This window comes from Pleurodeles waltl, chromosome 9 (genome assembly GCF_031143425.1).
Source record: "Pleurodeles waltl isolate 20211129_DDA chromosome 9, aPleWal1.hap1.20221129, whole genome shotgun sequence".
Taxonomy (NCBI): Eukaryota; Metazoa; Chordata; class Amphibia; order Caudata; family Salamandridae; genus Pleurodeles; species Pleurodeles waltl.
The window spans coordinates 229,863,429-229,887,259 of record NC_090448.1 but is presented as its reverse complement, the minus strand read 5'-3'; the positions used below and the strand labels follow the sequence as shown (position 1 = coordinate 229,887,259).

The window sequence follows — 23,831 nt, the reverse complement described above, 5'->3', positions numbered from 1 at the left end:
CTGGCCAATCCCTTGTCTGCACACTTTGTTATCAACATGTATTCTATGACTTCTCAGGCCACTTCTGAACCTGAATGGCAGGCCCGTATTCAGTGGTTGGCTGATTTAGCCCTTGATATTAGTGATAAACAATGGTCTTTCTGCTGGGTGCTTACCAAAGATATTTCTCCTAATGGGAAGTATCACCTGATCCATTTACAGAGAATATCACACTCCTGCCAGCCTATTCAAACATGGCCTGTCAACTATGTCGTAGATGCACCGCCCCGATGGCTGACGTTTTTCATCCTGCATGGCTATGCCTTAAGATTGCGGCCTTCTGGGAACAAGTGACACGATCCTTTGACATCATGGGCGATGGTTGTGTGATGGATGCTCTGAAGTACTGTAGGAAACTATTGGCGATGGCATCCCACTCAGGTCGGAGACAGTTCGCCTTGACCTGGGGCGCCCATGCTCCCCCAGATTACAACAGTTGGTTCAAAGACATGGTTATATGTAGTGACCTGGCTGAATCATATGCTGAATTGCACCCACCCACAACTAGGCCAAAAGACGTCTGAGGACCTCTATGTGACTATGTTCAAACTCTGGCTGACCTTGGCCCATTATTGTAACTCTTTGCACTTTACTGTGAGTACTGTGACAAGCATGTGTTCTCTCGTTATGATGACACGATTTTATACAATATTACGAACTGATGGGGAGAATTAATTTTAGGGATGGGCGGTGAGGCTGTCCATCTCATGCTTCTACATTGTTATCAAGATAAATGTAACGTGGGGTTGATGCATGATGTACTATGTTTGGTTTTGGATGGTTGTGATTTCAATATTTAGTCAGCTGAAATTTGTAAAACACTAAAAATAAAATATAAAATAAATAAATAAGTGCATTTGCGCATGTTTAACTTATTTTTTATTTTTTTTGCTCCAAGTGGGTTTGCCACTTTAGAAAGGTAAATAAAAAAACTGAACATAATTTTGGTTGTTTTACGCCACCTCTGTGGTGACACCTCTGTGGTTAACACGCTGAGTTGCCATGGCACTTGTTCATGTCACTGCACTTTTTTCATTCTATTGATTTATTTTGCTGGTAACCCAAAGCATCAGCAAAAAACATTTCGCTTTGTTGATGGGGAACAGCATTGGCAAAACACACACCAAACCCAACAGGCTGAAATAGCAAAATATATTGGTTTTGTCAATGCTTTCTAAAGATGGAGAGCAATAACACCCACTTTCAAATATCATGTATTATTATGGACCAATATCATCAACTAACAAATTGGGACTTTTTTTTTTAAATATCTGTGAAGACATGCTACCTGGACCCTCTGCATTACAGGGCCTGATTTAACAATAAGATCGAAGATATGGTTCACTAGATCTAAAGGTTCACTGTAAGTAGTCAAATTGATGATTCCAATATGCAAACTGCAGGACTCACAAGGGAATATATACTCTGAATCAATTGCATAGCCATTATTAGCAGCTATGTTCAATAGAAACCAGAAGAAAAAAAACCTGCACCATTATTTTTGATTGCTGTCCTCCTAGAGTTCTAGCATTCAAGACTACAGTTTTTTAAAATTATTTTTTAGAAAATGTTCACGTTTACAGTAAGATAATCTTTACATCAAGCTCTACTCTGAACACTGAAATACTAAGATCTCTTGCATCTTGTTCTTCTCCGACCTCTCACAATACAGGCTTTGACACACAAAAGTGGTCTCTCCTTCTCTAAGTTGTTATCTATTTCCTGTTTGACTGTAAAAAGAAGTTGGTTCTAGAGTCAATGACTCCTTAGCTTGGACATCTGTCTGCAGTCTATCTGGGGTCCTGTCCTCCAGTCGCAGGGAAGATAACTTTTAAGCTTGGGATGCCAGATGCCTGGAACTCCTTCCTAGAGGAGAAAATGTACTCATGATCCTTGGGACCTCTGGTCACCAGGGGCTCCGGGGCATTCAGCATTGCTCAAAGGTAAGGCAAAACGTAAGACTGATGACCCTTCTCACTCAAATGCTTTTGAAAGTCTTTGGGATACCTTTTCAAAGAATGCCTGTACCCGTACCCCCCCCACCCTTCCATTAGGAAGCAAACAATGCAGCATTTCTAATTATTAAGGAGGGAGACAAAGAGGATGAGAACTCTGGGGAATGAGGGATCAGAGAACAAACCTGGCCTCAATCACCCTTGGAACCAAATCCTGTAATGTAATGTAGAGTTATGTAATGCACCTTATCACCCATGAGGGCCTTAAGGCGCTGTCCATGGGCATAGGGAGATTAAGTGATTTGCCCAGAATCAAAGGATGTTGCTCCAACGCCTGAACCCAGATCGCTAGCTTCCAAGGCGGTCGCTCTGACCGCTGTGCTACATCTTCTCACTTGACCTGGGGGTGAAGTTCCCCAGAGGTTCTAACTCAGCCCTTGATCCAGGGCACAGTTGGAAAAGAGGATCTTTATCACCCTAAGCCCTCGGAGTGGAGTCTGGCCGATAAAGATTTCTGGCAGATATAGTCAAAATCCTGGCAAAGTTAGCTGTTCAACATCACAGGCCCCTTTATGACGATTCTTGTTTAGGAGGGGGGAAGGAGGGGTCAAGATGTCAGCCCCCCCTTACCTCACTGGATATCCTCTAGCATTGGGCAAGGTGTTTGTACTTTTTGGGCAATGCTAACTGTACATTCCTATCCGGACAAACAAATGTGGGGCAGAGAGGATCCGCCTTTTTCTGTCCTTCTGGGGCAGGGAAGAGAGCTTTCTGGGAACACTATTCTATTGGCCCTGGGTTACAAAGGAATACAATCTCCTCAATGAGTCACTCACAAAAAATGTATTCCAAGGCCCCTTATTCAAGTACACTGGTCATGACCAATGTATTCTCAATAATAAAGAAAATAATTATTTATATTACCGTTACCAACTAGTGGCATTGGGTCCACCTTGGTGACTTATAAGCCAAAGTGGGCTTCAACCGAATTTCAGGAGCACATCGGATAGCCTGCCGGGGGTCTAAAGATACAAGTACCTCACTGATCATTAAGGTGTCCCTTTATTTTCAGTGATAGTGGTATGATTAAAACAAAGGATTATGGGGGTCTTATTTGAAGGAATTAAGGCCTTTTGACTCTCTTTACAGTGTCAACATGTTTCAGCATCTTCATTCTGGCCATACAATGGTCCCGGGCTTTCATCAGAAGGAGGAACAGAGAAACATTGGTTCCTGACCTATTCGTGAAGTTGTCTGTCCGTAGTAATAGGTGCCAGGAAGTTTATATGCACACCTGGATGCTGGACCAAGAGAACTTCAGGTACCGCATGACCAGGTGGGAGCCTTTCGAAGTGGATCTTTTTTTCTCATGCCTCTTCTGCCAGCTACAAAAATATTTTGGCAGGCACCACGACCTGGAGGCTTTAGCAGTGGATGACTTCCTTGAAGAATACGAATGAGGAAGGAGACTGATTTGATTCTAACAAAACTTCTCAAGAGCTCAGATTTGGACAGACGATTCAAGGCCATTCACACCAATTAGTCTTGGAAAACCCCTTTGCCGAATGGTGTTGAGAATTTCCTGGGAAGTAGGTGCATCCCAGGACTTTTGAGCCAATTTGATGCCCTTATCCAAAGGGTTCGATGACTAAACAATACCAATCTGCTTTGAGGTAATGATAGGTTCGTGTCTTCAAAGATGACTGGATCCAAAGGATCCTAACGGATCTAGCAGATGGCAGCTTGGCTTATAGGACCATCAATTAATTCAGTTCAGACGTCTTGCAGGTCATCTTCTCCAGACTTCTCAGTTATGGATATCACTCCAGTTATGAACCCTTTTCTTCTTGGTTGCAGGATGGATTTTTTTCACAGGAAAAAGCTTTCAACCAAGTTAGCGAGGCTGTTATGTCTGGTCTCCTGCAGGAGTTTTATACGCCTGAGCACTGGACTGGATTTTAAGTCAAATGGAGTAAATCAAATACCTAGCTAATTTCATACTAAGCCTTTCTAGATTCACCCACAATATGAGAACATGGAAGTAGACTGAAAACCACTGGGGGTTCAGTTACTGATATTGACCATGAAGCCTTTTGGAGCACCTACAATTGCCGGGTGGGTCAGTTGTAAAGAAGAAGGGATAAATACCTCATGCTTTGAGACTCACTCTGAAAGGGGCATAATGCTGTCTAATTCCTTCTATTAAGGAGGGGATACTGAAAGATTATATGAATGAGGCACACTGGTTTGCCAAGTCCACTTTCAATTTTTTTTTTCTTCAAACCAGTGTGTGTATTTGTTCCCTTTTTCCCCACTGGCACAGGGAGTTGTCATTTATAAGGTGTAAGTTTACCTATATTTTCATAACGGTTTAAGTGAAAGATTTTTGTTTCATCTCAAAGTTGTCGAGCAAGTTCAATCAATCAGTGATATATTTTTTGGCTCCCTCTCTCAGCGTCATGTTATCACATTGTGTTTTTATTTTGTACAGGGACCGGACAAAATAGGAGTGTACTGCTGATTACAGATTTTGATCAACAGGCTGGTCGCGTAGAAAAAAAGAGGATAGACCAATCTCTAAAGGACACTATAACATGCAAGGTGACTTACGATAAGTAAGTGTTGGTTGTCACATAGTTTCCTCATAAAGACAAATATAGTTTTTCTAAGGTTGATTTTTTTCTCGTTTTGATCTTTGAATGACTGCTGGAATAGGAATAAAGTAAGGAGTAATATATTAACATTGACATGGTATCTGTATTAGGACTGACATTTTCTATTATAAAAGCTAGAAAAACACACGTTTTAATTGCTAGTGTGTAATTGGTTTGAAAAATATCAGTAGCTTCAAAAGTCATCACTCTTGCTTCTTTGAAGCATGAAACTAAGCCTTAGCAGGTTCTATTCTGAGCATATTTACTGGCTAAGGAACAATAACATTCTTGTTAAACAAACCACCAGGGTCAATCAAACGTATTATGAAGCAGTATACTACCTAAGGTGTATAAAAGTGAGCAAGTTCAATATAGTCCAAATGTTTATGAAGGCCTGCAATGTTCCAGGGAAGAACCAACCACATTAACAATATTATGGGATCAGAAACATTGCTATGGATGCAATGTTGATTAAGATATGACTAGCAGTGTTCATCTTCGTAGGATGACCCACTGGACTTAAAACATCAATTGTAATTAAAGTTATAACAGGCACTCCACAAAGGAACGCCACCTTGAAGTGGTTGAGGGGCTTGCATGTTTCAGTGACCTGGAGATCTATACTGGTGGGAACTTAGTCTCCTGGCATGGTCACCCAAGCCAGATCGGTCAAAGGACAGATTCAGACAAAGTGCAATCCACTGGTTCTCCAAGTTGGCGGTGGGCAAAAGGACTTGTCCCATGAAACACCTATTACAGAAACAGCAGGAAAAACCACTAAATCGTTTGTCCATTAGGGACTCTGAGTCTCTGCATGACACATGGATGATTAAAAGTACTCTATGCCTCAAGCAAACTACTGACAAGATCACAGAAGTTCTAAGCAACAAGTACAAGACCAGAGTTGGATTCTGGAATGTACGTACTATGTATGGCATAGGAATGCTGCCTAAGGTGTAAGATGAGATGCTACAACCTACACATCCTGGAGATCAATGAAAGTAGGTGGGCCAGATCAGGCAGAATGAAAACAACCACAGGGGAGATGGTATTGTACTCGGGAAGGGATGATGACCAACATCATAAAGGATAGCCATCATCCTAAGCAAAGGGGCAGAAATGCCCGAGTGGAAACTAGTCAACAGCAGACTGATGACAGCCAGGTTAAAAGGAAGACATAAAAACACCACCATTATCCAGTGCTATGCTCCAACAAATGATATAGAGGAAATGGTCAAGTACATATTCTACCAACAGCTAAGAAAGGTAGGTTGTGGAACAATGGAGAAAGAATGTTAGAATTTTGCCCCGCAAATGATTTGGTCAAAGGAGGGGCTCTCTTCCCCACAGTACAGTGATATTCACAAATGACCATGGTGCTCACCCAATGGCAGAAACAAACCAGACTGACCACCTGATAAGCTGCATCTGAAGACACTAACTGCAAGAAGTAAAGAGTGAGGCGAGGAGCAGGCGTTGGCAGTGATCACCATCTAGTGACTGCTCTTGTGAAGATGAAGCAAAGAAAAATAGAATGCATGACATCAGAATGGCAACACTGATGAGGCAAAATTACAAGACCTCAAAAATGCGAAAGCATTCTTCTTCTAAATCAAAAATCAGGTTCCACATCCTCACAGACACAGAAGATCAGTCTGAGCCACCTGTAGGCGCAGTCAACAAGCAATGAGAAAAGTTTTTTTTCCAATAATTGTAAAAAACAGTGAAGCATGCCCGGGGGACCAAGACAAGGGTGAGGAAAGAATGGATATGACAAGACGCATGGCAGACTATTAAAGACAGGAGAACAGCAAAAAAGAAACTTGTAGAGGCCAAATTTGAGAAGCTACAGGAGAAGAACAAGAAATAGTAATTAGAAGCAAACAAGAGAAGTCAGAATGACAGAGCAGGCAAGCAGGTGTACATGGATAACCTTGCTAGCCAAGATGAGACAGCAGTCAGTGGAGACGAATGGTCACGAAGATAGTCAGTGGTAAATCTCATGCAACATACAACACCCCTATCATGGACAATAAAGACAGACTGCTCACAACAGAGAAAAAGCAAGACGGATGCTAGGCCAAGCACTTCAAAGATGTTTTGAACAGATCAATACCAACAAGCGAAGCAGACATCCAAGAAGCAGAGACAGACTTGGATGTGGCCGTGTCCAATCCACACCTGATTGTAAACTTGGCTGCATCTCTCCAATCCTTGACAGCCTGGGTGAGAGTGTCCCATATGCCGTCCGGGACCTAGGGCAGCACCTGTGCCACCGTATCCCATAAAGTATGGGAAAAATGGCCCAATAGGCAAGAGGTGTTTACTGACCTCAATGCCAGGCTGCAGGAAGAAAACATCTTCTTTCCAAGTTGGTCCAGCCATCAAGCTCTCCGAGGTGGGGTGTTGGGTTAGGAAACTAGGGTCGTTTGGAGCAGGTCTATGGCGGTGGCCGACTGTCCTATTCACAGGAGTCCCTGTGCTGGGTTCGGACCATTTTCCCACAAGGACATCCGTTAGGGCCTCACTGAAGGGTAACATCGGCTCTGATGTAGTCACCCCCGGCTGAAGCACCTCTGTCAGGAGATGCAAGTCTAGGTTCAAGACCTCAGATGCCCTACGCACCACCATAGCATAAGAAGCTCCTTCCTCCGTAGCCACGTTAGGAGGAGAGAGCATGCCAGTATCTGGAGACGTGCCCAGTCCACTGGCTTCCCCTAGGTCCTCGTACCAGTCCTGATCTTGCTCCACCTCACACTCCAAAGGATCCTCAGACCCCTCCCACTCCTCTCCTGTGCCTGGCTGTTCAAAATAAGGCTCAGGCAATGATCTGGGCCTAATGGGCACCGGAGTTGGCGTCGTACGACTTCGCTCCGGCTCATCGGGAATGAGGATGGGGCTACCACCAGTGGACGCTGGTGGTGGAGGAAGTGTCGACGTCAGACCCGGCGCTGGAGGAGGTCGACTGTGAGTGACCAGGGCTGGCCCGGATCCTCTATCGGATCCTGGGGTACCCAACGGCGCCGAGGCTGAAGCTGCCGACGTCAAATCAGATAGGGCCCCTACTGACCCCGTGGGGCCCAAAGACCCACCAGAGGGTGCAGCCCGTTCAAAAACAAGATGCATAGCCTCGTAAAATTCGTCTAGTTGAATGGGGGTAGCTCCAGTCCTCGGAAAAGGGGCAAGATGCGGAGTCGGCCATGGCGAAGGCTCTGCAAACTGTGCTTGGAACGTCAATGTTCCCTAGGCGCCTCATCGTCCGACGGGCGTGGCGTAGTTGAAGTCCGCTTGGACTTCTTCTTGTGCCTCTTACCTGAGTGATCGGATGACCTTGAATGCGAGGAAGAGGAGTTGGGGCTCTCCCTCAAGGCCTTCGGAGCCATGCCCCGACAGTCGGAACACGAAGTCAAGTCGTGATCCTTCTCCAAACACCAGAGACATACTATGTGTGGATCCGTAACCGACATGGTGTGATGACATGCACCACACGGTTTGAATCCAGTCTTTCTAGAAGACATGTTCAAACAATCAAGCCGAAAAACCTCGACAATCGTCGAAGAAAAAGGGTAGCTCTTTCCGGATCTGCGCTTAACCGTCGCGGAAGGAAAAGAACTAACGTACGCACACTGAGGTGGCGTCTATCTAGACAACCGTGACGTCAGACAGCTCCAACTATGCCACGGGGATCCGCGTGTGCAAGGTACTGCTCAGCAGAAAAATTCCAGATTCGAAGCGGATGGCAGGGAATTCTAAGGTAAGGAATCTGCAGCTAGAAGTCTCTATCAGATAAAGCATTTCAGTGTCCACCGTTATATCCTCTGATGTATACAGAGAGCCTATGGTACACCTCAACAGATAGTTCTACCCTTCAAGAGCTTTTATGATAATTTTTCTTGGAATGTAGGCAATAGTGAGGATTGCTTCAAAGTGCAGACCGGTGTGAGACTGGGATGTGTGATATCAGTCTTGCTCTTTGACCTAGTCATTGACTGGGAGATGTGACGCACAACAGAAGACCAAGCCAGAGACAACAGATGAGCATTACTCTCTACCCTGCAGGACTTTGACTACGCAGATGACGTAGCTTTATTTATAAAACACCCTCCCCTGCAAAAAAGCATATGCAGAAATAGACATCTATGCACAGCAAGTTTGCTTGAAGATCAACACGAAGAAATCAGAAGTTATGCCACTCAACATCCCTAACACTTCACCAACCAGGGTGGATGAAGAAGGCAATAACTTAAGAGTTCACCTACCTAGCCTACCTAGACAGTACAATCAGACACAACAGAGGGGCAGACGGCGACATCAACAGCAGATTAAACAAAGACAGGAATGCCATCAGTATGTTTAACAATGGATGGAGGTCATCTTAGTACAGCACCAACACCAGGTACAGCATCAACACCAAGCTGAGGCTTCACCAGAGCTGCATGTTGTCCTCACGCTTGAATAATCAGAATGCTGTTGAGTGACAAAATGTTGCCTTCCATACCATTAACGTGAGAAGAATACTGCACATTTTCCTGCCTGCCAGCCATTTCCAACCAGAACTGCTCACCAGATGCAAGCAAGAGAGTATGGACACCATCATTATGAGAAAAGGATGAAAGGTGGGGGGGAACAAATCGGCCAAGATGGCGGACACGTTCTGAAAAAGCTTTGTCGACCATCGCGCACAATCTTCATTAATCTGAGCCAGAGACCCAGCAGCCTCCACAGAAACACTGTTGTGGGACACCTACACTGGCTGGAGCATCACCCCGGGGCCCCCTCGGAAATCTTTCACGGGCACCGGCTGCACTGTGAACTCATAACCAGGAGTGGTGGCGCCCAGAAAGCTCTCCTCCCCGCACGAGGCCTGCTGCCGCCTAGCCCACCCAGAGACACTGCAGCAACAGGAAGCTCAGAAAGGGAAGACTCTGGATACCTGCACCACCTCCGGAGACCTGGGCCTAATGCCCATGAGCTGTGCCTTGTGCCACACCCACTTAGGGAGAAAACAGTACATGAAGTATGAGACGGACTGAGCCGGCTCTGGGAAAATAAACTCTGTACAGGGCCACAGCTAAGCATGGTTCCTCTTCCTTGGAGTGATGGCTGGGGCTGGGGAGGGAGGTAGGGGGGTGGGTGCTTGGGCATTTTGTGCCTAAAATTAAGTGGACCTTACTGGGGCGCTGAAATACTGCAGTTACTGTAGCTGCCTCATTCGCGGGGGCGACATGAAATTGGTTCCACCCCCAACACACTTAATTCCCCCACCCCCCAAGCTTTGGCAACCACAACCGGGGGCGCAGGGGCCAGCACTGCGAGCCATTCCCCTGCATCAGCACCCAGACTGGGGTGAGCAGGAGGCAACACGACAGACCACAAAAAAAATCACAGAGTTCCTTTATCCTCATAATTGACGCCAGGAGGAAGCATTGGGGACTGGAAACACTTTTGGTAGATTGCGGGCTACTGCCCCTGCTGCAGGAACTAGGGGAACCGGGTGCACTGGCTCTCGATTCAATCACCTTTAGCTGCAACCCTTTATGAGAGGGCCACCTTGGGACTCTGGACTAGGGTTATCTGCCCCCAGGAGACACGGACATCTCCCCCCATCTATGACTTTTCTGGCCCTTCTTTGGCTTGCTGACCTGCTTCTCCGCCCCCAAAGGTGTACACAATGGGTCAACTGCACTCTGCTACACAGACGCCATCTTCATCCACGGGCCCTCCCTCCACCATCCAGGACACTCCACTGCCCGAAGCCTCCCCTTCGCTTTCCACGTCCGACAAGCTGGATCAGGCTATTGAACACTGCAGGGTCTCGATACCACAATCTGAGACCTACAAGCCAAAGTCCAGCAACTCGAAGACCGTGTAGAGAATGCAGAGGGGTACTCTCAGGGAGGCAACATCAAGAATCGTGGCCTGCCGGAAGGAAATTCCCTTTCCTACCTGGAAGCTTGGCCTAAGACATTCACCACCACAGCAGATTCTCCCCCTTTTACACACTAGAGAGGCCCACAGAGCCACTCAAAGGCCCATGTTCGCAAAGCTCCTGCATTTCCAGGACCGGGCTGCCATCTTGTGAGCGGCCAGACAAGGGGGTCCACAGCACATTGAGGACAAAACTTATGTTGTTCCCAGACTATAAACAAGCAGTGCAGCAGAAACAAACCTTCTCCATGGAAGTCATGCCAGTTGGGGGTCCAATATTCGCTGTTATTCCCTGCTCGTCTGAAGATCATTGCAAAAGGAACATCTACATTCTTCACAGATCCTCAAGATGTCTGGGACTGGGTGGACCAGTATAGCGGAGATCACTTTCTGCAGATTTCTGAACCCCCACAGTAAGCACGCACACGATGACGACACACGTGAATGGCACATGCAGACACTGTTCTCCGTCCCTCTACGACTGCCTCCCCTGGCCTTGAACAAATTATAGCATTCCGCAAAAAAATCATACAAGCAGCACCCAACCTGGATTCCGCTACAGTGTCGAAGGATTGAAAAAACAGCCTGCGCTTCTTTAAACCTGAAGATTACTCCACTGCCTCGAATGACACCCGCCAAGACTTGCAGCCGCTCCCACCAGTGACTCCGCTGATAGCAGATCACTTGTTTGACTGCTCTTAAGCTTTTACTAGTCCCAATCTTTGCAAGTTCTGGATAATGCTATGTACCAAACATTTCCCTTATATAATTGTGCAGACTCGTAAAGCATACACAGTAGGCTGTGCGAGTCATTGCAAATGCAGTTACCAGCAGTGTGCCCAACATTCCTCCCAGCCACGGTTACGCCTTGCCTGATCTCTTTTCCCTGTAATTAAAACAGACTGCCTTGGCACTATTATGAGTCTCCAGATGGACCTCACCTTATTGCACAGGGCACATCTCTCAACTGAGCCACAATCCCATTTTACCACAGAGAGAACTGTTTCACTATGATCAGTTTAACCATATCACTGGTTGTAGTAGGCTCCACAAGTTGTTTCTCCCACGTTTTGCCCAGTTCACTCACCTCCCTCCCCCATACATAACAGAGGCAAGCAGGCGCAGCACATGTGAAACGGTAAGGGTGGCATATACCAACAGGGTGGGTGCACCCCTCCTCCCCCACATTCCCCTAATACACCCTATCACTGTCATCATGACACCCACAATTGACAGATTCCTCAACATGTGAGGGATGCACACGGCCAGAAAACTTAATGCCATCTATTCCTTTGCTAAGGGCCAACAAGTGCATGTGGTCCTCCTCCAAGAATCTCACATGACAACTGAAGAACTGGGGCACTTCTGTAAGCAATAGAGAGGCACCCTACAACCTACTCAGCATATGTACAGGGTGCCCTGATATGGGTCAAACATGGTGTCCCCTTTCTGGTATCTGGTGTTACAGTGGACAGGGAGGACAGGTACGAACTGCTAATGGGTCACATAGATGGCTGACCCATACTCATTGGCAGCATCTACGCTCCCAACACAGAGCAAAGGACTGTCTGGGACAATCTCTCTGCTGACCCAGCCCACAAAACCCAGATGCCATGGATCCTTGGTGGGGATTACAATTGTGTGCTAGATCCCACTCTGGTCCCAAACAGGTGCCTGGAGATCATTACACTCCATCACTAAACTCTACTCCGTGATACCCCCTTATGCGGCACTCTGATTACTCTGGGCTCATTTCATGACCATGACTCATGTGGGAGACCTGAGATGGCCGCCATCATGTCCCTCGACACTGACAAGGTGCCTCCCCTGCTACAACCTGGAGGACCCGGCCTTCCGCACATCGCAAGAGGCGCACATCTGACATTTTTTCAAGACAGCCATAATATAGCCACCATCTGAACAGTAGAATGGGATGCTTTTAAAGTAGTGACCAAGGATGCTTCGAAACTGGACATACAGGGGTCCGGAAGGTCCTTAGAAATGGAGATAACAGAGGCCAAGAGTTGTCTCGCTGATTTGGGGAAAAGGGCAACTTGTGACCCAGCCGTCACCTCAGCCTATGAAGAAGGGAAAACTACCTATGCTGCTCTCCTTGAACATCTAAGAAAATTAAATTTCACAGCGGCCAAGGTACACAAAGAAGGAGACAAATCTGGCCACTTACTCACCTAGCTCATCATGCAGGACACCTGTAATGGCCCCATTACAGAAACTCAATCACATTCGGGTACAGTGGTATGCTTTCAAGACATGATACTGCGGGAAATCTAGGCTTATTATTCTCCTGTCACACAGTCTCCCCTAGACGCATCAGCAACCGTGGAAGAGCTTTTCTAGCAGAAATGACTCTCCCACTTATCCCCACCGCAACAGCCTTGGATGCCCCTATTTCAACAGAGGGACCTAGTGCATAACAAGGCATCCACTCTATACAAGCTTCCCCTGGAATATTACGCCATCTTCTCTTTAATCCTCACACCCTGACTTACAAAGATGTTGGACACTCTTCACTCTGGGGATCTTCCAGAGTCACTATGGGAATCTCTCCTGGTCTCCAGCCCACACTCTTAGGGTCCTACAGGCCCATAGCCACCCTCTGAGCTAATTATAAAAACATGGGTAAAATTCTTGCTAGTAGGTACTCTCAGGTTGCCCTGGAGCTTAAACACGTAGAATAGAATGAGTTTGTCCCAAGCACGTCCCATAACATATGGCGCGCCTCTTCCATATAAAAGACCAAGTCCAAATGCTGCTTGTCTCGTATTGGATCTTTGAAAGACATCTGATACTCTATCCTGGGATTTCCTTTTCTTAGTTTTCACCTCCATGAGCATTGGAAAAGCCTGCTTGCATACACTTGATTATTTTATAGGAACCCCACATCTCAGATTCAACTATGACCCCCTCATCTCTGTAGGTCAGGGTACCCGGCAGGGGTGCCCACTCTTGCCCCTGCTCTTCATATCAGCGATGGAGTCATTGGGTATATGGCTCCAAGGGGAGGGCCAAACATGGGGCATAACCCTAGAAGACAGAACACATGTTGTCCCATTATATGAAGACAACTTGCTCCTGTACTTCTGAGACTTAATATCAACCTCAAACCGCTTCATGACACTTTGTCCAGCTTTGCCAAAGCTTCCAGGCTGCCGGTTAATTGGACCAAGTCAGCAATCTACCCACTTTGTCCCAAACAACTGCTGCGCTCCGTCTACTTTAGGAGGAGCAAGTCTGCTGGTGCCGGGAAGTGACCTGCTACCTGGGCACCTGACTGTATCATGCTCCTCTTGATATGTAAGAAGGGAACCTGGCGGGTATCCGATCACAAGTAAGTTTCTGGCAATCCCTTCCCCTTGCTCCAATTGTCAAAACTGCCCTGGCGAAGATGGGCATTTTGCCTCTGATGTTATACTACTTTGCTAACCTCCCTGTCATCCCCCTACGGTTGTTTTTCACTGAGCAAGACGCCCTTCTATGCAAGATTTTATGGGGTACCAAGCAGCAAAGGGTCCCTTAAGAAGTTACATCTCCCAGTGGGCAGAGGGGGAATGGGTGCCCCTTCCTCTGAAGCATAATATTTAGCCGCAAAATGACTATGGCTCTCGTACTGGACCGCGGGATGATATATGGGTGAAAATAGTGACCCCAAGGAGTGCCAACAATTGAGTTACTCCCTTTGGTTGGCCTCCCCCACTTTCAGGGTTTCTTTTCCTCTGCTGACATGACAGTGACCTATTTATTGAGGGCCAACTTCTCTCCCTTGACCAGCTGGACACATACCACGATCTCCCCTGGGCCAGTTCCTTACAAACAGGCAACTCCGCAACACCTGCCGTACCCTCTAGGGCACTCTGGAATCGGCGCACACTACACATCCAATTATTTATTTGCATAGAGGGTATCTTACTCCCACTCAACTGAACGATTATTACCCCAATGTGCACTATGTCTGCCTTCGTTGTCACGCCCCAGACACCCACCTGGAACATATACTGTGGTCTTGTGAGACGTTACAAGGCTACTTGCATGCATATACACACTACCCAGCAGGAGGTCACAGAACTTGTGGACTTACACACATTGGAAGCATGTGCCTTAAGCAACTTCAAGCATAGGAGAAACAAAGTGGGTACCCGCTTTGCAATCGTAGCACTTCTACTCCCAACATTCACACTGGTGAAGGCAAGGCAAGGGGCACTGCGCAAATGGGGCATTTCCCCCCAATGGGCCAGCATCCTCATGAATTTCCAGCAGGTGAGCAACAATGATCTACCTCCATGACCACACCCTCATCCGCTTCACCACCCCCTACCTCCCCACTGCTAATGTTCATGGCAATGTTAAATAACTATTGCTCCTGTCAGCGTTCCCCCCCCTCCCCTATTTTCTTTGTGCCCCCACAGCCGAATTCCCACAATTGAAGGCCTGTCTTGAGCTATGCCAGCACCTTTATCAACGCGACAAACCATACCCCATACTACTACCAAAAAGAGCTACATCTGTTCCCAGGGACACAGCACCACACCTGCTTCCTTCCCCAGTTTTATTGCCTCCCCCAGATACTGGCATTGTGGTAGGGCATGGACCCTCGAACAGCGCTTTGCCCCTTCAAACAACGCTTTGCAGTCCACCAATTACGTTCATGTTACTCTTCATAAATCCCTCTGTACTATGTCATGTTTATGTCTCAATTTGTGAGATGCCCCTCGCTGTATTGCCATGAGTTAATATGTTCTACCGTCTCCTACTGTATATGTTACAAAACCTAATAAAAAGATGTTTTAAAAAAAATTAGAAAAGAATGAAGATGTATAGAACACACCATCAGAAGACAACAAGACTCCATCAGAACCTAGCTCGCTACTGGACACCAGAAGGAAAATGGAAGAGAGGCAGACCAAAGGGCACCTGAAGGCGAACTGTGGAAACAGAAAAGAAGACCCTGAACCAAATCCAGGGCACCATAAAGAACCTTGTCTATGACAGAAGTGAAGGTCAATAGTTGCTGTCCTACATGTCAGTCAGCATAATGGACAATACATAGGTTAGCAATCAGACCGTCATATGCGTTTCACATACTTAATAGAACTGACGAGGGAAAACGAGAGTCAAGTCAAAATATACTCCAAACTTTGAATGTTTCTTTCTAAAATTAGGCATTGGACTAACTTGTCTTGTAGTGTAGGGTCTCCTGGCATTCTGCTACTTAAGTGTGTTTTGCTAATGTATTATTCTCTTCAGAACTAGTGAAGAATTTCAAGAGTGTGACTGACTAATAACGTTTTTTCCCTTAAGGAAATATATTTTAAAAGTTAAGCAAGGCAGTAGGAAATTATGAAGTTCTCTTGTGTTTTAAAATGCAGGCCCTGTTCTGCTGAAAATGTATTTCAGTAGACTTTACAACTCCAATAAACATCAACTAAATGTGAGCAGGAGGTTTCTCCAGACATCCATCTGCTCGCAAGAACTGGCATACACTCTAGTTAAATAGCCTCGTTACAGCACCAATAGTAACCGAAGTTTAACTCTTGGTTCATAAAGCAATACTTTGATGCAGATGCTTTCAATCAAGTCTCTCTTCCTTTGTGTGCTTAAAAGTGAAGGTTTCTTTTTGTTGTAGTTTGCAACACTATGTCGGCGAAAAGGGTGATAGGTGGAACACTTCTATTAATATGAGCCATAAGAAATTAACCAAGGCTGCATTCCAGTTTGTTTTTTGACTCACTATGCAGCAACATGCAGTTCGAGAAGGGTTGTTCCTATTGGAGAAAATCTGATTTACGTGTGGTTGGTTTCCATCTAGAGTGGCATAGTGAGTACAAATAATGGTGAACAGAAAAGTGGCCCAAGTAATTAACAATGGCTGAGATTCAACCATTCCACTAATTTAGCTACTATGGTTGCACTCATCATTACCTAACCTGAGAATACATAATATAAACGCTTATCCTTCCAAAGCTTGACATAGAGAGCTCTCCAGTCCAGTAAGCAGCATGTCAGAAAACCAATTGCAAAAATACAGAAATCATGATTAACAAACTATAATGATGAAAAAAATAAGAAATATAAAATGACTATCTTATTTTAGGCAATAAAGAAAAAATAAAGCAGAAATGAAACTGTGCAATTTTTGATGTTCTTAAAACCTGGTAATATGACAATAAAAATTTAAAATTTACTCTAAGTTAAAATTTTGAGTAAATGTTATGGTAAGGAATAAAGTATGGCTGATGCCTTATTTTGAGCATTATACCATATTTTTTCTTCAACTTGTCTTTATCATCAACCACAATATTCCATAAGCCAGTCTCCACATACCCATTCTTTAGCAACGACATGTCACATTGTCAAATGCTTCATTATCCCTGTCAAACAAACCACCATCACCATGCCCAAATCTAAAATTAATGTTAGTGTGTCGTCCTACCAACAGACTCCAGGTAGTCGCCCTCGTGGGAGTGTTTGTAAAGGAAGAGGTGGTAGCGTGCAGTGTCATCAGGAATCCTTCGAGGGAGATCTGCAATCTCTGTTGGGTTTGTGTGAACAAGCTCAGTTGTTTCCTTTTCCAGATCCAGTTTCTGAGTAAATGAAAAAAGGAGAGGAAGGAAAGATCCATTTTTACACTTGGAATTGACTATTGACTACTATAATGTATGCTATGAGATGAATGTTGGCACCTTGTGTGCAGGCAGCACTCAAATATTTTAAATACATATACTATACAACAGGCAAATATGTCCAAAACCAACTGATCTGCAAGGGTAAGTTCAGTTTAGCTCAACTCAGATAGTAGTTGAATGAAAATTTAAAAAAGTGCCCCTACAACCATAATATTTCATGGAATACCATAGGCCGAAATAAAGAGTTCTGCCCCTCAGCAGATGGCCCTTTTGAAAGATGTAACCAACAAGCAGCACCTAGGTAGTTGTGGAGTCACCCATGTTTAGCTCCCATACAACAGCCCCCGTCATTATCAAATGAGAAGTCAGAGAGGTGCCAAGCCTTACCAGTTGGACATAGTTAAGTTTTTTCTGTTTCAGAAGTAGAATGGCTTTCTCTGCCTCAGGTCTCAAGGGAAACACAAGGCCCTGTAGTGTCTGATGTTTACTTTCTACATTAATTTCAGTCTTCACCTGGAGACAAAAGCAGAGATATAGCACATTATGACAACAGATCCTGGTGGTATGCAAAATGCAGTGGCACGAAATACAAATCCACACTGTGGGTCCAAACAAATTCCCACTAGCTGTGTTGCGCCAGACCAGCGGTGAAATCCATCTGGGTGATGCCACCCAAATAACTTCTGTTCAGCAGGTTAATCAACCAGCACATGCCCCAATACCAACATATTTAATGTAACACCTGGTTTAACTGAAACCTTTAATGTAGGATAAAAAACATACCAGGACACCTCGGAAGAAAGCAGAAACATCCTTGATGCAATGTGCATGCCTAGAACATTGGAAGAAAATAGCACACACCAAAATTCTGCCTAGCCTTTGAACATACCATGCAGGTATGGTCCTACAAAATACACACCATGCTACATTACAGTAAATCACATCATGCTTCTTTTATAGAACATACAACATGCTTACCCACTATGTGCAATACACAAAATTCAAACAATCTTTGTGTACACACCATGCTGCCCAGTCTGAGGATCTCTAAGATGATCACCAACGATCAAGGGACACATCATACATTATGCAGAAGCCAAGATTCAAGTTAACAAACAAACACACCAGGCAGCTTTGCAGGCACCCAATCTCAAACATGCATATTATAAAAGCACTGCCATACTACGGAGAAACTGCATTTGTCAAATTTCACATGTGGGCATTTACCATCTCCAGCAATGCTTTAACAGACCACCTCTACCCCTCCCCTCAATAACTAATACATTCTAAAATGTATGAACTACTGAGGCCTACAATTGTCGACTTGGGGTACAAAATACAATTTCTTCCTGAGCGATTACAAATTCTTGGTAGACATGTAAGTCGTACAATATCTGAAGGTTCTTTAATGATTAGGCTTCCAGAGAACCAACCCAGCCTTTACACTCCTACAAAAGAAAAAAAAAAACAGTTCCTTCTACGTCAGGCTAAAATTTCACAATGGTTAGGCTTCCAGAGAACCAACCCAGACTTTACACTCCTACAAAAAAAAAAAAATCACAATGGTGTTTTCAGAGCCATTAAAGACTTAAAGGCTGAGTGATATTTCACGGTGCTTCCCATGCAAGTGGCACTGGTAAAAATGATACTCCAAAATCTACACTAAACTTTCTTGAATGTAGGTATTATGAAATTGGAAACCTGTGACTGGAATTCAGAGTACTGAACGTGTAAATTAAACCTGCACAATCTATTGGAGGTTTCATGCATTTTAAAAGGATTCCTCCTCTGTGGAGATAAGCAGAGAGAGGACACTTTTGTGGTCTTCAGAAAGACATTCTTTTGATTGTGAAGTGGTATATTACTGTGGTTTAAACATTTTACTAACTGAAAAAGTGGCAATTTGCAGTGTGAGAACCACGCAATTTGTAATGATATCAAACCAAAAATGTCATTGGTATTTCACAGCCAAAACAAGCACACGTTTTATTATTTATAATTTTAATATATGCAGCTGTGCATGCAGTCAGCACTGTACAAAAAGTTACAGGCACTTTGCATGTTCTTTTGGTTTAAAAACCATGGAAGCTAGTTTATTTAAGCCCTGGAAGTAAACTTCAACTTTCAAATGTCGTGTATTTTTTGCAGAGATCAAGCTAGGCAGCAAAGTGTTTTTATAAGTATACATGTTTTATAGATAATATGTTTTACTGTGTTATTTATTATGCAATTACTGACATTTTACATCATAAAAAATGTTCTGAAGCACTTTGATTGAGCACTGTATAAGAATGCTACTACAAAAAGAAATGGGAGATGCAGAGCGATGACATCACCAATGTAAGACCAGACCTGAATAAAAGGATGGCTGCAATAGAAGAACTTGTATTACATGAACGTGCATGCAAAACACACAGATGCTTGTCTTGTTGTCTTCAAGGTCATGATCCAGAGGCACTGCAACAAGCTTGTGCTCCACTGAGTAACAAGAGTCTGACACGTACCCTTTCCAAAGCATCTCCTGGAGTTGTTTATTAGTCTGCCCCAGAGTCTGAAGTAAGCACCTTGAAGAGACTATAATCCTCATTAAGAGTCTGGCAGTCTTTAGACAGCCACACTCACAGTGGTGGTCTGACCGCCGCAGTCAGATTGTAGCTGAGGAGCCACGGTCAGACCACCGTCACCGCCAGCCTGGTGGTCCCGGCGGTGGTAATCGCTGCCCTCCGGATTACGAGTCCCCATACCGCCAGCCTTTTCATGGTAGTTCCACCACCATGGAAAGGCCATTGCAATAGGAGCATCGGGGGCCCCATGCACAGCCCCGTCGCGCATTCCACTGCATGAATTACAGGCAGTGGACGGTGCTGCTGCACCCACTACACCGCCACATAGCCTCTGGCTCGATTACAAGCTGGCTGCAATGTTAAAGCCGTGCAGTGAACTCCAAATAGGGCCGGTGGTGTTTTGACCGCACAGGAGGTCTCTCGGTGGTCCGCCGCCCACCAAACTCCTAATGAGGGGCTATATCAACTATGTAAAGGGGATATTAATGCTGGAGTGAACGGTTGCCTTGCAAGGTGCCATCTGGCAATGTTGACACCCAACCAAGGTCATCACAGTTTGCTGTTTCAAAATGATATCTGCACTTGTATAGCGCACAAATGCCACTAGTGTGGTACTGTAGAACTAAACTGTTCAGAACCATTACTGACATGCTGTGTGTTTGCCAAATGTGTTGTTGTAGCATGTTGTATTTCGGAAGAAAAGGGTGTGGTGCCTGAGGGACTCTCCATAAGGTAAGGATGTATCACAGAGAACACAGTGGTGCAGGTAGGTAGCTGTAGTTTATAGGGTAAATGAGATAGGACAGCAAGAGCAACATGCAGCATCTATGAATCATCGCATAGTTTTCTTTCCGTTGGAGATCACGTTATCTTGGACATCTTTCTGCATTCAGCTATGGCCGTTAGGCTCTGCTTTTGTACAGGTGGTTAGTTTGTTTCAGTTTTTGATACGTATTATCTAGGACAGAATTAAGCTCGAAAGGAGGTCTAAATGTTGAACAGTCATGCTCTAACTATATTCTGGAAGGGCGGGAGATTTTGTAATTTCCTTATCTGAAGGTGGAGTGAGTCCCAAGGTTGCTGGCTTGGAGTGTATAAGAACAGCCTCTTGGGTAGACAATGATGAAGTTTGGTACTCTGATTCAAAGTAGTTTAAAATAGACTGCTTACTATTTCGGTAATACATATTCAAATCTGTGAAAAATTGTAAATTACGTAAAATCGTGATCATGCAAATAAAAAGTGACACCTGATCAATTAGTAAAATACCAACATCTTGGTCAACACCTACAAATGGACACTTCGAAGGTAACATCACACGTGGGTACAATATATCACCATCAACTAAGTGAATATGCCTCTCGCAATTCATTGGATCTTTCACACTAGGGCTGGGACAACAGCAAACCACAGAAAAAATAACTACGCAGCTCAACAAACAAATGTGATATAAGAACTCAAAGGAAAGCCCTTCTTTCATGTGCTGCCACAGTCAAAGTTTGCTGCTTGATAGTTTTAAGATCGAAAACTATCTAACAGAAACAAGCTCCAAGGCATTCGCAGGACACAAAGCGATGTACTTAGAGCAGGTGGGAGGGGTAGTGGATGTACAGATACTGATCTTAATCATATTCTGGGATCCAATACGGAGGGAAGAGCAGCAGTTTAGCACACCAAGGGCAGGAGGTGGAAAGAACTTTGTGGTTTCAAATCCTGTGATTCGCAAAATCATATGGATTGTGAATGTAAAAGGGCTTTTCGTGATGTACTGAAGGCCACAATTATTTGAGACTTTTGTGATCCTTTTAGAATCATAAATAAGAAGGGGTATGAGAGGAACATCGACCTCCTATTTGTGATGTGTAAATGAATCCTTCACGGCGTGTGACTGCAACTGCAGTCACAAATCTCTAATGAGCTACAGTCCTCCAGACAGGGTGGTAACAGATTCGCAAGGGGGAAGGTGTCCCTTTGGGGCACCTTCCTCTTTGTCAATCCTGTCAGCAACCTCTGGGGGAATAAGAAGTGGTTCAGGCAGCGCCTGTGCCATTAATGGACATGGGCTACTTAAAAAAAATATTGTTAAGTCCTGTTTCAGAAAGCCAGTGCAGTCATGTGGACTGCTGACACTTGCAGGTCTACATCACTGCACTGAGAGAAATTTATAGGGTCATGATTCGTGACCTGCCTAATATTAATTAGCAGGTCGTTTTACGGACCTCTCTGAATATGCAATCTGCAATGCGACCAAATCAGCATATAGGTGTAATTGAAAAATACCCATTCGTAAATCAGTTGGTGTACAAGGTGTACTTCCTTGGTTTATGAATTAGAATGATACACTGGCCAAAACTGTTTTGTAGACCATTTTCAACCATACATAGAGTGGAGAGTTAAAATATGTTTGCCGAAAGGAAGAGATGGCTTGTTAAATATTTCCTAATAAAAACCTACATTCACTTCTCATGAAAGAAACAGGCTATTGTGTATGTGGATTATGCCATAAGGAGGGGAAAGATAGTCAAACGGCAAAACCTAAGTAGAACATGCAGCTCAAAGAGATTAACATAATGCATACCTCCTCAGGAGGAAACTCTACCACCTTCTGGCAGCAGCAGCATCCTACTACAATCTGTCATAGGGAAACAGTAGGAGACAAACCCATCAAGGACAAAAGCCTACTTTCATTACATTTTTAAATACATTCTACTAAAGGCCAACCCTCTATCACTATCAACAAAACCAATGGTCGGTTAGCCCCCCAATTGTTTTTATATAATCCCACATGAATTAGAATAAACTGCCTTGACAGGATTTCAAACTCCGCCATGAACTGTTTTGCTAAGCATGCTCAAGCTTATTCACTTACACTATAAAGACAGTCACCTACTACTGATTACACTATAAATGCAAACCCAATGAAGATCTCCGTAAACAGACTGCACCACCTATTAGAACGTTGGAATGATGGGAGCTCCATCGAAGGCAAAGATAATCGCTGATATAAGCCTTCTGCTCCACCATTCCAATGTTTGTCTTTCCGTTTCTCCCTTTTTAATTTAGAACGTTCTACTCTTAATAGGTGGAATGTTCTATTAGCCTTACAGCTCTTTTTCTCTGCCTATACCGGTTGTTAATGGCCCTCCCTTTTGTTATAGGGCCAAGCAGTCCATAGCCTTTCAAAACTGGTATAAGTGGGTAAAAGGCTATACGAGTACTACAACTGTTTAACTCACCAGCTCATCTCAGAATCTGATGTCCTCTTGCAAATGTCAGTGCCATCAAAGTTTATAAAATTCCATTTGCACTACTCTAATACAGCCAGGTATCAGGTGTTTCAAAGTGAAATGGATCATCAACCAAATGAGGTCAATCATAATCAAACTAGTTAATATTTTGGGCTAATTCCACAGCTGCAAAAGGCATTTTCAGAACTGCATCCAGACTACCCAAAACAGCACTAAAACACTACTTACAGAAGCACTGAAGCCTCTAGTACAATGATTAATACACAGCACTAGAAAACATCATGTAAGAAAGTACGATTCAACAACTGTTTCGCCTAAACCAGTACTAAAAAAAGAAATCATCCAACATTCTTTTCAGGTAGGATCTGAAATATCTGTCCTAAGAACTTAATAACACAATAGCAGGGATATTTTCACCCCAATTTTCCCACAGCAGTGTAACGAGCCCTTTCACACTAACATATAAAACTGCATTGATTAAGAACGTAAATATAACCTGCATCCTGAAAAAACCCCATTTGAGATGGAGGACTACTGAAAAAGGCAATTTCGTACCGTCTCACTGCCTGCTTCGCTGTTAGAATCCTGACAGCATGGCATGGATGGGAGAAAAACATTGGGAGAGCAAACATCAATGTGCAGAACATTTATGGAAAGCTAAACAAAACTTCCATTACAAAGATACCACACCACTTCAAACACATTTGGTAACTGCCTTTACCAGTTAAATATTTCGAAATGTTGCCACCTCTTTTAACCACCCAAGGACGTGCATCATTGCACAGGTATAGCCCCAACTCCC

General features: G+C 44.4%; 1 protein-coding gene across 2 annotated transcripts in view; it reads right to left on the bottom strand.

Annotated features, from left to right (window-relative positions):
• The window catches only part of TWF2 (twinfilin actin binding protein 2), a 240,287-nt gene that overhangs the window by 55,671 nt on the left and 160,785 nt on the right, over positions 1 to 23,831 (bottom strand). For both annotated transcript variants that reach the window (XM_069206605.1, XM_069206606.1), the window contains 2 exons: positions 17,605 to 17,730; positions 17,025 to 17,175 (listed from right to left, as the gene is read on the bottom strand). In XM_069206605.1, the coding sequence (XP_069062706.1) occupies positions 17,025 to 17,175; positions 17,605 to 17,730 (277 nt within the window). The remainder of the gene's footprint in view (positions 1 to 17,024; positions 17,176 to 17,604; positions 17,731 to 23,831) is intronic.